At 44.0% G+C, this 15,747-nt stretch overlaps 1 protein-coding gene across 1 annotated transcript; it reads right to left on the minus strand.

The window, feature by feature from the left end:
- Positions 1–190: 190 nt before the first annotated feature.
- Positions 191–14,322, minus strand: beag (IC cytokine homolog beag). Its single transcript, XM_077663012.1, has 17 exons — positions 14,151–14,322; positions 13,855–13,915; positions 13,631–13,729; positions 11,327–11,380; positions 11,185–11,254; positions 9,981–10,078; positions 9,534–9,648; positions 9,341–9,408; positions 9,199–9,245; positions 8,155–8,318; positions 7,489–7,640; positions 5,129–5,446; positions 3,337–3,403; positions 2,898–2,986; positions 2,057–2,168; positions 1,919–1,962; positions 191–601 (listed from the first exon to the last, which is right to left on the minus strand). Exons 1-17 carry the CDS (start codon positions 14,167–14,169, stop codon positions 568–570), a joined length of 1,611 nt encoding a protein of 536 aa, XP_077519138.1. The 5' UTR covers positions 14,170–14,322; the 3' UTR covers positions 191–567.
- Between the last annotated feature and the right edge of the window lie 1,425 nt (positions 14,323–15,747).

The raw sequence follows: 15,747 nt of genomic DNA on the forward strand, positions 1-15,747 counted from the left end.
TTAAAAAAAGTCAATGTCTAAAATTTCTAGGAGCATCCCTTTTGTAGCTCTGATAATTCACTTACATTTTTGTGTCTACAAGTGGCATGCTACATCCTGTGTATCTCTTTGTGCAAACAAATAAAAACAGCAAAATAACATTTTTAACTGTATGCAAGTGGCTGTACATGCTATTTCTAAGACAAAAATAACCCTACAACTTTATTTTTTATTTTCTTTTAATGTACAATCAAGGTAAACACATTTAGCAACAATATTTCACTTTTTCTCAGGTGGTCTGTTTTGTCTTTTTAGGGTCCAAGCTTGCGCAATGTTGAGAAATTAATGCAGGTAACTAGCCACTGACGAGTTTGACCCCCACCAAAAAAAATCCCTTCGCATGCCTGTGCAACAGTTGTATGCACACTTGCAGCTACTTTTCTTGATGTGAACATGTGGACTAGTCAACTAGGCTGGATAAAATTTCACAGGGTACGGACCAATGCACACAGACAATGTTCTTGCTTCATTCTTCCCAGACAGATTCAAAAAACATCATTGATGCTCTCGTAGACCAGAGCCACCACCTTAGTATTTGGGCCTCTTGTATTCTGGTGTGCCACTGCAAGGAAACAACACTCACAATAAAGTAGCGTCACAGATTGAATTGAGAGATAGAACACTTGCAACCTTGATATAGACAATAAGAAGCAAAATACAAGCAGAACACATGCAGTTCTTCAGATCACCTCTCTGAACATTAGATCTGTGGGTGTCGTAATAAAATGCAGACGAGAGGTTGACGAGACATGGCCCTAAATACCTATACACATTTGGGTGGCATGCTCTGATGCTTAAATTTCTTTTTGTGGGACATTTAATGGACAAGGTTAGTGGTAACACACCACGACCAATGAACAAAATTAAAAACACTACCACATGAAATGTGATACGAAATCGAATGAAATTGAATTACATGTTATATCAAGCTCACAGACGATCTTTTTAGAGTTTGACATATGCTGGCTGAACTGTACAATGCTGCTAACAACAAGTGCGATGAATTTGTCCCAATGTAAGAATTCATCCATTGCTCAGTATCCCTATGCTTAAAACAATGATAAAATGTAACAGCTACTGTGCGCTGGCAAAACATGGCAGTGACACCTGGCAAAATGAAGAAATCATGAACGAATGTGGCTCCATCAACAAAATTCGATTTTTCGTTGAAGAAATTGTCCTTCACAACACATACCTCTGCGACTGCTGCATTGCTTTCATGCTAATACATACATATATATGCATTACACATGCTATACAAAAGCACTGGTGTGCAATTCCTTGCTACAAGGTTTGTTCCACTCCACTGATCAACACACGAAGGCAGTACAACATTTCAAAAAAACCTTAATGGACAGCCTAAAAGCAGTGCAAATGCTTGTAAAATATAACACTAGTTAGATGCTGCTAGGTACACCAGTGACTTATTCACGTGGTAGGAATTTGCTGCTAACATACCAAAGTTTCAGCACAGAAAATTGCATCACCCCATATTTTAATTTGCAATTTTTTGTACCAATTAAATATTAGCATAATTTGTTTGACTGTTAATACCAAACCTTACTCTATTATAAATAAAAACGTTCCCATTCACACCACGTCAAAAGCATTTTGGCTAGTGGTCAGCCTCTTGAGGCGAGATGGTTGTTGTACAGCACTACAAACCAACACCGCTTGTGCTTTCTACACAAATGTGTGGTTTCTACACAAGTGAACTACCAAGCATGTTTTTTATGTTAATGTGCAATGCCTGGATAATTGCAGACATTACTTGGGGTGAAAAAGAGAAAACAAGTGCACATGCTAGTCATCTGTAACATGAAATGCTAGTCTAGACCAAACACAGCATGTGAATAGCAGCCACAGGAAAACTACTTACAGTCCGACAAAACTGTCTCCCTCTGCCTTACGGCGTGCAATGATCTGGAAGTAAAAAAAGAAAAAGAAAAAAAGAAATGAGGTCAACACCTGCACATTAGGAGACCGTGGCTAATGCCCAGCACCTGCTGTGCATTACCTGATTGATCTTCTGCAGTTCACGGTCAAGCTTGGCCTTATCATCTTTCTTTCCAGCAGCACGACGGGTCTTACGGCCATCTGCCATCTTGACACCATACTGAAAGGCTGCCCTGTAAACAATATAGCCCACTGCTGGCATAAAATGTGTAGTACTAACTGCAATAGCAATTGTGTCAGCAGTACTACTTCCAGCATTCATTCAGGAGTAGTGACAAAAGTTTTTGTGACTGATGAATAAAAAATTGCTAAATATATATTATTAATTTCTGAATCTGCAGATATCACGTCGTGGCCTGTCAAGCAAGTCATAATCCCTATCACTGATAAGTCATTCTCACCTGCAAATTATACAAATCATGTATTTGTGTGTACCAAGTACAGCAAGTGATTTCCTGCTGACATCAGTTTTATATCACTAATATTTGCAAGATCAGTAACATCATACTCAACTTTAGTCCCAGGTGGAACAAACTCCAAACTAGAAACATTGTTACAAGAAATTGTTTCGGCCACACCCCATCCATAGTATCAGCTCGTATTGTTTTTACACGCCTTCTCAAACAACTGAAGAGTACAATCCACAGCTAAAAATGTTTGGTCTCTACACCTTTAAAAACACAACACAGCAACAGCATTTTTGTTTACCTTTACATTTTGTCAAAAACGTGCCACCGACAATCAAGCCTCATGTACTATGTACCTCTAGACAAAAATGAAAAAAAAAAATGACACTGAAAAAGTGGTGGGCAAGATGATATGTAGCAACAAAATTTTACTCAAGCAAGCGTCTTAAACATGCAACTGCAACTTTCTCTTTATGTAACCAAAAATTTTCTTACTTTGGCAGGGCTTCCTTGTGGCTCATATACTCGCTGTACTCTTCCTGTGTGTCAAAGTCCCACCGCCCGATGGGGCCCTTCTTGTTGCCCTGCACAAAGCATGTTCAAACAAGTGGGCATCAAAGTGAAACTGTGTCCACTCAACAAGCAAGCACACCTCGTGAGAAACCAAGGGAATGTAATACCCAAGCATCAAATAAGCGTGTGCTTATTTTTAAAGAGAATTTTGCTGACATGTACGCCTTTCAGCCATCTAACAATGCATGGAAGCAAGCTGCCATAGTCAGCCTGTTCAGCAGCTGTCCACAAAAGGGTATGCACAAACCAAGAAACACATTACCGGCAGTTCTAGCACCTAAAACCCTTTCATGACTGCCGTTGGTTTTCCTGAGAATGTTAATGGACGCTTATGGCTAGGGAAAGTACAGGAGTAACTCACCAGGTCCATCTTGGTGTAGTCCACTTCATCATCACTGTCTGCCACAGCGTCTTCATTTTCAGGAGCACTGCACACACACACAAAATAAATTAAAAGCCGAGGTCCGAAATTGAATGCCGATAAATGCACAGCCTTTTTCTCAGAAAAAAAAAAATGTGAAGAAGTATAATAAAACAATAAAAGCTGGCATACCAAGCTAGGCACGACAACGAACGCCATAAAGTATACTGAACATACTGAACACTCTCATGCCCAAGTGCGCAGCAAGAACACACACAATGCCACCTATTTCCTCTTTTAGCCACTAACTAATTTCAAGCCATAAGGCTACTTCTCATTACTATGCAAGAATTGTGATGATGCACTGGCAGCAACTTTTGCTGAATTCCTCAGAAAGCACCACAATGACAGCATGAGTCAAAGCGAAGTATAAGGGGTTTCATAAGCTATCTGCTGCTTACACAAGATAGCACTGTCATCAAACTGCAGTTAATCTATACTTCTTTTTTGTTTTAATTTGGTGAGCCCAGTATGCTTTTCGTGCATTTGAAAGCTGCTTAAGTAAAAACAGTGGCTTTATTAATTTGTACTCTGGGTCTCTGTAATTAATTAAGAATAATTAATGGCTACTGACACATTCACATATGCCCACCAAAGTGAAATATGTTTTAATCAAGTCTTCAGAAAACTCCAGATCTGCCCACCTTTCCAGAAATGGGGCCTTACATCTGTTACACCTGGGTCAGCTGGGTAATCCACCAGCGCAACACTTTACACAATGGCATGGCAGTTATTGGTGGCCCACATAACTCATGTTCTTGGCAAAAATTCATGCAGACATTAAATCCAGATTGATAACAACTGTCTGCTTGTAACAATACTCTGTCAGTCTTGCTGCCTTACTGGCATGAGTGAAAACATTGCATTTATTTTATTTTGTCACACCATGGGACTTGTTTCAGTCACCTGACAGCAACCACAATTAAATTAAGATCGACATCCAGCCAGATATTGAGAGCACTGATAGCATATTTTGAATGCCGCGATGAAGCATTGTAATGTTTGCTTTTTTTATGTTTTCCATTCACTGCTGCTGGCACAAGTCTTTATCATTTTGTGTCTGTTACTTGAGACATGACCTAGTCAATCTGGAACAACTACGCATCGTGACATTTTCTATGAAGTTCCTACTCCTTGTTTCTGGCGTTTTAGACGCCTCACTGGAAATTCCCCAGTCATCTTTAATTAGTGTGCGGCGGAGAGCAGCGGCCATTCTCATCCTGATTCCGAGTTAACTTGTTGCTATTGGCAACGCTTAGTTGTTTTCTTTCCTTTGTGGGCATAAGTTCGCCAAATAAGAAGTTTGTTTGAATACTCCACCAGCCTGCCTATCTGTTGTTACGCTTGCATCCCTGCCACGACACGTGACAACGCATTATACTGCGTTTCATACATCAGGTGCAACGGTGTCAAAGCTAACGCTCTTGTTTGCGCTGCCTGCATCCGCGACCAAAAAGTAGTGCATTGCTTATGGTGAACAAAACAGAGTAAATACTTTGCCTGCAGACTTAACTTATTACATGACACATTTGTTATGAGCCTGATTAAATGCACTCTTATTGCTGACGCCACGCTGTCGCTTTCTCGTGGCTTAGGCCACTCGGCCACAGAACAAGCGCAGAGTAACATGGCTCCGTTAATTTTTTCTGTGCGGACTACTTCAGTACGTTTCACAGCGTTGCACCTGATGTATGGAACGGAGTATAGATTGAAGGCAATTGCCAGCGCTCACCCAGGGTAGCACTCAGCGTAGCTCTCGGGAAGGTCTCGTTCCAGCTTGCTGGTTAGCTTGGCCTTCAGGCGACCACTGTCCTCGCGCTGCTGAGCAGCCGAGGGGGCTTCAGCTGCACTGGACCAACGCGTGTCATGACTCCGGTGGCCACTGCCACTGCTGCGCGTGGCAGCACGTTCATCCTCCAGGCTGGGCTTCTCAAAGTAAGACGACCGCTTGCGCTCGCGCTCTTGCTCGCCTTCGCCCCGCCGGCTGCTGTGCTTGCTGGGTCTCTCGGTAGTGGCCTCTGGGATGTAGTCTCCCACATCATCAAAGATGCTGCAGCATGAGCGGTCATACGAAGAAGAGAAACAGAAAGGTCACTTGAGGATATCCCTAATACCATGTTTACTTGACTAATGAATGAACTTTTTCCCCAAAAACTAGGAGGGGTGGGAGAGGGGTGGGGGGGGGTGGGGGGGGAGGTGAGGTGCATTCATTAACCCTTTCGCTGCCGGGTTTTTTTCTCACCACTGCATACTCCCTGCCGGGTTTTTTTTTTTGCATACTACTTTCGTAGAAATTTTATGCTAGCAAGGCATTAGGATGCTCTGAAGGTCATGGAAACATTTTATTCATGATTAACATATAGATATTAGTTGTACTGAATACAAAAAATTGGTACTTGACTAATTAGCAAAATGAGTATCTGCTAATTAGGATGTCCATGTGTTTAGAAAACTTTTTTGGTGTGGTATTCTTCAAAACAAGGTACCACACAAAGCGGCACCTCGCAGCTGGAACACAGATAGCGAGACTCTCTTCGCTGCTTTGGTCGATGCTGCGTGTTAGCACAGACGCAGCAGGCTCGTGTTGGGTTCTGCTAGTTTGATCCACAATTCCTTCCACAATGTCCGGCGTAAACAAACTTTCAAAAATCTCGAGCTCACTGGATGCTGCTGTGATGTCATTGCAGATTCCTGAAGAAGACGGGTCGAACGCATGGTCCTGAGGCTTGAACTCCTTCTTCCAGGAGAAATCCCGCTCGTCGCATTTCCTCTTCTTACGCGGATTTCTTTGTGGAAGGGGCTCTTCATCGCTGTCATCACTCGACAAGGCACTTAGACGGGCTGCTTCCTCACTGTCACTGTCATCGGAGTCCGAATTCATGAGCATTTCTTGAAATTCTTCGTCCATCAAACCGCGGACGCACGACGCACGCTGCCTTGCCATGGCTGTTCTGCCGAGACGATTACAAAGCGATGCGGGTGATGGAACATGAGCTCCACCGATTAGAAAGTCATCCTACAAGTTCTGTGTTATTTATGAGGCCTCTCCATAGATGGCGCTACATGCTTGCATTATTTTGTTTTGCACGAGTATTATCGGGAGCAGCAGGGAGCGAGTTATGAAACCAAAACGAGTATACTCGTGAGAAGCAGGGAGTGCATATGTGTGGTCGCCCGAGTTATCTCAGGAGAGGCAGTGAAAGGGTTAAATGGGGTAGAACTGGGTCAAAAGTAGGCTGGTGGAATAAATACTCCATCGAAAAATACTACTCCTTCAAAACTGAAACAAAGCACACTATCAGCCTGGTTTCTATGCTAGACAACGTAATCAACAACTTTAACTCGCGTAGCAGCTCATGATATAAAAAAGCTACAGTTCACTCTAGCCCAGCATTCAGCACAAAGCCTCAACACAACAAGCTTCTGCAACCCTTAATACGGCAGATTGAATAGAAAAACCCTTTGTGACCATGCATGGTTCCTTCTGGGCCACAGATTCCTCGCAGAAAATTTTTATTGGCTCCTTGTCCTGGAGGGCAAAATCTATAATAGTTTTTGCATTCGACAGTAGGTGCTTTATATATTTACTGCTGGTTGTTTCGGTGTTTAAAAAGTGCATTTACTACCGTCAGTAAAAGACTGCACGCCAAGGTGAGGACAAAAAGAGCACATGAGAGAAAAAACAATTTCACTTCCAAGGTCAGGGCACGTTCATTTTGCGAGCACGCTCATTACGCCAGCAGATACGGTATTGCAGTCACTGAAATAAAACAGGCTTCACGAGCACTGCCTAACTAATTCATGCAGGCATGCAGCTGATGGCAATTTAATAGCAGTACATAAATGATGCAAGCTATAACATGGTTAAATTTCCTTGCCCAGAACCAGTTAATGCTCAGCCACCTACTGGAAACAATAAAACTGCTCTTCGATATAAAATAGAAATTTCTGCAATTTGAGCTCAAGCCTACTTGGCCAACCTCCCTTCCCCATTAAGAACATCATATTTTCAAATAACAGCAACTAAGATGTGTGCATCATGAAAACTATTGAGCCTATGGAAAAAGAATAAAACAAAAAGCAGGCTCTCACGCATCGTCCACTGTCTTGATAGGTCCTGCTGACTTGTCGGCTCCCTTGCCCTTCTTCTTGCCTTTGCGGTTGTGCATGCCTTGACGCAAGTACGACAGAATCTGGGTCAGCTTGTTGATCACAATGTCGTTGGTCGTGAGTGTGGTGTGGCTCTGTGAGGCAAAAAGGCATGAGCAGTGGCTTCAGAAAGTGAAAAATGCTCGGCACAGTACTCACTTATGAGGCAGCTCATTGAATGGAAACCACCGATAAGTACTAACTAAGTTACAACACAGCTCCACTGGATATCTTCGCTAACATGCCAGCTTTTAATACCTTACTGAGCTAACCACAAAAAATGTGTATGCTGTGTAACGCCTTATCCTAGCCTGATCTACACACAAATACAGTGCAAATGGCTCTCTACAAGAAAAGGCCATGCGGCAGCTAAAAAAGAAACTTGGTCTCCTAAAGTGCAAACTAGCACCCAGATTCCACCCATACTGCTTATACCATCAAGTATTCAGTGCAACCAACCTGACGGTGCAACCACACAAGTGATTTCTGAATATTTTCAAGTGATTATAATGTCAAATGCTGAGCAAGAACTTATGCCTTAAAGCAAACAAGTTCCAATATTTCGGCCAGCATACTGAACCAACAAGGTAGCAGATGACTGAGGCTTGCCTCAAGGGCCGGACAGTCCTTCTTGCTGCGGACGAGCGTGGTGGGGATGTCACTGTCAGCATACTCATCATCCAGCTCGATAATGTATGCCATCCGGTTGGGCAGGAACAGATCATTGCGTTCCACCCTTTGCGGTCGGAACAGCAACCGGTAGATGTTGCGTCCTGGGCATTCAAAGAAAAAGACGTGTGTAACAGCATGCGGTATAAACAGAGTTCTACCAGCCACTTCTGAGAGCATACAGCATCGCTTACGATAGAGATATTCTATCTGAGTTATGACTCTGCTCTTTCTGCCTGTACTGCTTTGCCAAAAACTACTGTGTTGCAATGTTGAACATTTTTTTGTACTCACCAACCGGGCAGAAACGTGGAGGCTAACGAAAAGGGTTCAGCTCAAGTTAAGGATAATGCAGCGAGCCATGGTAAGAAAAATGATAGACGTAACGTTAAGAGAACAGAAGCGGGCAGAGTGGGTGAGGGAACAAATGCGGGTTACTGACATCCTAGTCAAAATCAGGAGGAAGGAATGGGCTTGAGCTGGGCATGTAATGCAAAGGCAAGATAACTGCTGGTCCTTAAGGGTAACGGAGTCGATTCCAAGAGAAGGCAAGTGCAGCAGGGGGCTGCAGAAAGTTAGGTGGGCGGATGAGATTAAGAAGTTTGCAGGCAAATGGTGGGTGCAGCTGGCAAAAGACAGAGTTAATTGGAGAGACATGGGAGAGGCCTTTGCCCTGCAGTGGGCGTAGCCAAGCTGATGATAATGATGATTACATTTGGAAGCAAAACAGTTCACCAACAATGGAGAAATACATGTTTGTGAGGAAGTAGAGCCGTGCCAAGGACAAATCAGAAGAGCCTCAGCACTTCACTGCCTTTCCATGGTTTTCCACCAGCTAGCCTATCATATCCACCTCGCTGCAAAGTCACATAAACATACACCAATATACGGAGAATGCTGCTGGCTTACGGCAAATTACTTGCAAGAACTTCCCTAAATTGCATGCACTGCACGCTGCCTGGGTGAAAAAATATGCACCCTCACCCATAACAGTCTTGAACTGCATTTCCTCCTCCTGCGGTTCGTCTTTGCTGAAAGCAAGCAGTGCAAATAAAAGATCAAAATGGTAAAACTATCCCAGAGTCAGTTATCAAAATCAGTCAAGCTGGATGGAAAAGCGTCTCACTTGTGCCGAGTCAGCGTTTCCTCCAACTCCTCATCCTCTTTTTCCTTGTTGGAGATTTCACTCCGTACCTGAATGATGTCATTGGAAAGGCAGACAGAATCGTGGACAGTCAGACATGCACACGTAAGAAAGTATGCACATTTTTTTTATGTGCAAGTGAATGGGCTTCAATTTTTGTGTGAAGTGTTCTTGCCTTCTGCAGAAGAGCGTAGTCGAGACCTTTCACCAAGTGAGTGTGCTCCATGTCACCTCCCAAGAACTTGGATTCCTGGATCATCTGACGACGACGCTCGGCAGCATCGAGACCCCTGGTGACAATGGCAACATGTGGTGAAACGAGAGCTTCACGAAAAACCACATATAAAAACGAAAATATTAAAGAATGAGCCACGTGGCTTACAAACTTTTCTTGAGACCTTTCACTTCAATGTGCAGCGGAAGGGAGCTACTGCACTACGAATCTTGCCAAACTGATGACAGCTAACAGTACTCTGACATGTTAAGAAGCACTGTATTATCTGAAGAGCTGATCAGAGCTTTATCTGGTCCTGATTATAATTAACCCACTCACAAAAAGCAAATATCTCATATGTTCATGTCTTATAGCCACGTTATTAGCAATGGCATGTTTAAAACATACGATTTAGCATCCGGTGCGACAGCCCTGTAGCCTGCTGTTGATGAAATGGGATCCTCATTCTGGTAGTCTGGGTTGACGCCTTCTCTTCTCTCCCGAGCCTGCAGGTTTCATGGTCTCTTGTTAGTTAAGAAACAGCCGAAAAAAAAAAACGCATTCATGTCTTCTCAACGTTCCCACATCTTTCCAAAACGTTCAACCCGCCCAACCAAACCATTTGCCCCACAAGTGTATTGTGATTTCGTGCACTGTAAAATATTTCAGAATATAAATAGCTCCAATGACATCTTTGGACATAGTAGTCATGAAAATTTTTATGCTTATCCATGGGCTTATCGCAGCAATAATTTAATAGCAAAGGCAATCTCAAGTACAGTGCCCTTAACAAATGAGAACCAATGTCCCAATGTATTTATTGCATGTTTAGTGACTCATGGCACCCTAAAGACCACAATGCAAGCTTGTCACGGTCACTACCTGTCAAAAGACAGCCTTCACGAAACCATACTGGTTGGGTAACAGAGTACAGCTGACTCACGCCAATTTAAACACCTCTTGGCAGCATATTTTTGTTTATTACTCATAAGTTTGAACCTAGACTGAGTTATAATAAGACATTAAATTATAATTTTTTACATGAACATTCAAAGCACAACTGCAGCTTCCACAACCTTCTTTCTGGCCTGTAAATTTTTTATAGTTCGAGCCTTCCACAATCATACTGCAATGTCGTGCTGCTTTTCTCTAACTGATCCAGCCTCATTTACGAATAGTACAAATACTACTTCCATTGCTAAGAAACGTTTAAATAACAAAATGAAGCAGAATAATGGGTTTAGGATTTGCTAATGCTTAGAGTGTTTAAAATGATGCCAAATTATTGAACAGGCTTTGGTGGCTTAAACCTGCTGCTTTGTTCTGCACGCTTAAACTCCTCTTCATGCTTGAATACAAAATAAGACCACACTCCAGTTTTTTAGGACAATGTAAGCAACTACATGTTGCAGCTCTTGGCCATCTACAACCCATTTACTAAATACCACTATGTGAAAGGCACCAAAACTAAAAAACACTAATTAAACTGAGATTTTTCAATATGAACTGAAGACCTAGTAATGCAATCAAAATTTTAAGACTTATCAGAATGACCCAACGATATGAATTACTGAATTATCATCAGCCGACCACTAAATTTCAGGAGGCTTACCCTGTCTCTGTATTTCTCTGCTAGCTCAGCCAACTTGTCCTCTTCCTGTTTCTTGAGCGATGCATAAAACCTGGAACATGTGAGAAATGTAAGACAGCCCCCAGTGTGAAGTAAGGGGGGTGAAACAAAGTGCTCTGCTTACATCTTCTTCTTGCGCCTTTGGTCTCCTTTGTCGTCATCTTCAGGTGCTGGTTTACTGAAAAATACGAAGCAGTTTTGATACAACTGTGCATCACGATAACTGCAACAGTGTGCGAAAAGCAACGAAAGCCAAGCTACATTGCCCTGTACTGAGCAACAGGATTCGCACTGAGTAGCACAGAACCAACAGGGGAACCATAATATCCATCAATTTGCCTCCCGACATGCTGACAAATTATCAAAACAGACATGTCACTGATGCTAAGCCATCACTGAAACTTCCAGCGCCACTTGTCGCAAGCAATGAGCCAAACATGCATTAGGCTTTGCCATTGTCATCTACACAACGCACTCTTGAAACGCACTATTTTAATTAGCAGCTTCAATAAAACTTGCCGGGCTAGTTGGTCAATTTAGGCGCCACTAACCGTTGCACTGAAGGTCAGTGATTTGTTCCACTTTTCAAACCATCCTGTTCCACCATCAAACAATTTAAATTTGCCTCGTGCGGTAAAGCACACTTCTGCCCCACCTCTGCGCCTTTTTGGCCTCAGAGATTCACGTAAAAAAAAAAAGTCTTCATACACCAAAGTTTGCTTGCAAGCATGGCCAGCGGTGGTGACATCTGCATTTCTTTTGATTAAATTGCAAATGAGCTACTGAGATCGCTTATATAAAGTTGAAAGTCTGTGTTTGTGCGTGTCATTAGGGCTTCTTTTGTTCTCCTTGTCCCTTTCGTGCAGCAGTTTCTAAGCATACAGTATTGTGCGTTTTTATTGTGAAGACTCAAAAATTTCCCCGCCTGAACCGCTGGCTCATTTACGGTGAAACTGCGCACAGAGCTTGCGTATTACGGTAACTTTTGTATCGTAACAAATTTGACAACGGTACTTACTGAGTTGAGCCGTGCATGATGCGAAAACATAATCGTCTACGTAGAGATCGGCGAACCAAAACCCGCAGACGACGTTTTTTTCGCTGAAGGGCGGCAGTGGAAAGCGTCACGACAAGGCCGCCGATACGAGCGTTGGAAACAATATTCTTTGAAAGGTAAAGCCTCGTTAAATCAGTTGTTCTGATATTTTTTCCGCTCAATTAGCCGAAAATGTTGTAAGCGCTTCAGTTCAAGCAGACGAAACGGCCGGAACGGCATATTCAAAGGGTCCGCGCTTCTTGCAACGCTCGCCTCGGCGGCCTTGTCGTGACGCTTTCGACTGCCGAAAACAGATGGCGCCACTACCTCCATTACGGGGAGTAGGGAGGTTAGCTTTGGGAGCACATGGCAATACACCAAATCAGGGGGTACAGGGTGATATGGGATGGGCGTCTTTCGAGAGCAGAGAGGCTAGCAGTAAGATAGCATTTGAGGAACGATTGAGAAAGATGGAGGAAAAGCGGTGGGCTAGGAAAGTTTTCAGATACCTGTATATAAAGAATGTTGACACGAAATGGAGAAAGCGAACTAGAAAATTGACAAGCAAATATCTGGACAGCAGTAAGGGGGCAAATCAGCAATTATCGGTTAAGAAAAAGATTAAAGAAACAGAGAGAGCTTTGTAGAAAACAGGGATGCTGACGAAATCTGCACTGGGAACATACCGGACCTTTAAACAGGAAATTGTCAAAGAAAATATCTATGATAATTGTAGGGGAAGTTCTTTGTTGTTTGAGGCCAGGACTGGAGTTTTGCGGACTAAGACGTATAGAGTCAGGTACCAGGCAATAGACACTTTGTGCATTGCGTGCGGAGAGGAGGAGGAAACGGCTGAACACTTGATACTTTCCTGTAAAGGGCTTCACCCTACAGTGGAAGGCAGCGGGGCTGACTTACCCAAGGCATTGGGGTTTAGGGATAGTGAAGGGAAAGTGGATTTTAAGAGGTTAGAAGTAACCAAGCTAAGGTTATCTGATTGGTGGCTAAAAGCAAGACAGGAGTAAAATTTCACAAGACATGGCTAGGTGGCTTGAGCCACCGCCCGATGTAAAGGGTTCAGCCGTATCCATCCATCCATCCATCCATCCATCCATCCATCCATCCATCCATCCATCCATCCATCCAGTGGAAGAAAAAAAAATGTCTGTATTGAGAGTGTGGTTTTGCTTTACAACAAAGCTGCTGCCACTCCATCGAAATCCAGCGCGTGCACTGAACTTCAGAACAGTTTAGCGCTGATGCAGCAAAAAAATTGCGAAGAGGAAGGGACATGTATAAATAATGGTCATCCAGCGTTTGATTACTAAAATCGCGCAGCTTGTACTCGCACAGGACCGCCAGTAATTTGGTAGAAGATGCATGATGTCTTACCGGTATGTTTCTTCCTTTGCTGGGGTCGGCGTCGCCTGAGGCGCCGCTCGAGGTGTCATAATAAGCTTTCGGAAATCATCGTTGGTCATCGGGTGATGGCTAGATGAAACGAAGCAAAGAGACGGGTTTTGAATTCGACGTAGAGTAGCTATACAGCACCGAGGCACCCTTGTAATGATATGGGCCGGCATAATCGTAAGTGTAATGTCACATCGACTGATTACCTTTCCGAGGACGAAACATTCAACCCCGGAGGAGCGATCGGGTTGGAGTACGATTCGCCACCTGAAAGTACCAAAACAAATGCCGTGACCGCCACTTGCAAGACATCGTACCTCATAGCAGCATACGACAAAATCAGATCTTTCAGGGACTAAAGGGCGGCTTTGTCTGCACTAGTAATGAAGAATTTACGCACAGCATGCGAAATGTGGTTGTCGGGCCAGGTAAACATGGACGCTTCAGTGCTTCAGTTGACACTGAAATGAAGCACATCCTTTAGAAATGTAAAGAAACTTACCTTCCCCTCTTTCTGGCATTTTGAAGCTTTGAGCAGCTCGCACAAGCTGCGAAGATACCGCACAGAACCTCGCCTGTCAAAATACACCTACTTCTCAGACCTACGACGCTAACCACAATTGTAGCACAGCTAGCGCAGCGAGCCAACTGTCTGTGGCTGCGGCTGCCGACATGACTTCGGCCTCGACTGTAGCCGCAACATGGTTGTTGTCAATTGGTTTTTGGGGAAAGGAAATGGCGCAGTATCTGTCTCATATATCGTTGGACACCTGAACCACGCCGTAGGGGAAGGGATAAAGGAGGGAGTGAAAGAAGAAAGGAAGAAGAGGTGCCGTAGTGGAGGGCTCCGGAATAACTTCGACCACCTGGGGATCTTTAACGTGCACTGACATCGCACAGCACACGGGCGCCTTAGCGTTTTTCCTCCATAAAAACGCAGCCGCCGCGGTCGGGTTTGAACCCGGGAACTCCTGATCAGTAGTCGAGCGCCCTAACCACTGAGCCACCGCGGCGGGTCGTTGTTGTCAAGCTGTTTTAGTTTTCGGAACGGCGGGACTTTGTTTTCGCTTTGGGGGTGTTGTTTCAGTACATCATCAGCGACTCTAAAACCGCAATTCGAAATTTTTCCAAAGGAAGGGCCCACTCCGCAGCCAGCAAAATATTACAAAAAATCTCCAACACCCGCCAGATCACATTGATCTGGGTCACCACCAAGGAGGTTATATTAAAACGAAGTTTTAATATATAACCTCCTTGGTCACCACCCATTCGGGCCATTCTGGAAATGAGGTGGCGCACCAATTTGCCCGAGGATTCGTAGTTAACCGGGAGGTGCGCTACACCGAGCTCAGGTCGGCCAAGGAGCGAGTGACAACCTACAAAGAAATTACTACCCACTTGAAGAAAGAAATACAAATCTTCCCAGAACCACATAGATCTATAAGTAAAACACAACAAGCCAGCTGGCGGCAGCTCTAAACAGACACTTTCTTTAATCCGTACATGTACTCCATGTGGTTCCCAGAGCACTTCAGCCCCGTTTGTTCTCTCTGTGGACACCATAAGGCAGACACACCACACATCCTATACTCATGCAATCAAGACAAGCCGTCGAATAGTCTGCAGCTCTCTACCTAATCGCAGTGAGAAGCCGCGCTACTCAGCTGGGACTTGGAGGTTCAACTCTGAGTCACGGAGCGGGCCAAAGAGGTCGCTGAACGACATCGTCGGTCGGCCACCAGGCGTCCGGCCTGGAAGAGGAGCCCACCGCGGGGAGGGGAACGCCACCTCAACCCGCGCCTAAGACCTTCTTTAATAAAGTTTACCTCCTCCTCCTTTCAATGAGCAAATGATGATGACCCAAAATATCTATAAATTAAATACTTCCACAAAATCTTTCACCGAGGTACTTTGCTTACTCCTGTGAGCTAACAATAAAGGTCTGAAAGGCCGTCCCCTGTGCTCGTAGATATGGAAGACCAGCACAGAAGTGGAGCCAGTTCTTGGCTCTCCTTAGCCGTACTTTGTCCTTGTGCCATTAAATACCATTCAGTAACTTCAAGTCATAAAGTCACCGGTGCGCCACATGGCCCGGACAG

The sequence above is a fragment of the Amblyomma americanum genome, chromosome 4 (assembly GCF_052857255.1).
Source record: "Amblyomma americanum isolate KBUSLIRL-KWMA chromosome 4, ASM5285725v1, whole genome shotgun sequence".
In the NCBI taxonomy this organism is placed as follows: domain Eukaryota; kingdom Metazoa; phylum Arthropoda; class Arachnida; order Ixodida; family Ixodidae; genus Amblyomma; species Amblyomma americanum.

Coding starts and splice junctions, on each gene's coding strand:
- beag (XM_077663012.1), bottom strand. Junction 9,246..9,340: donor GAAACGCTGACTCGGCACAA/GTGAGACGCTTT, acceptor GCTTGCTTTCAG/CAAAGACGAACCGCAGGAGG. Junction 5,447..7,488: donor ATCAAGACAGTGGACGATGC/GTGAGAGCCTGC, acceptor CTCATGCTGCAG/CATCTTTGATGATGTGGGAG.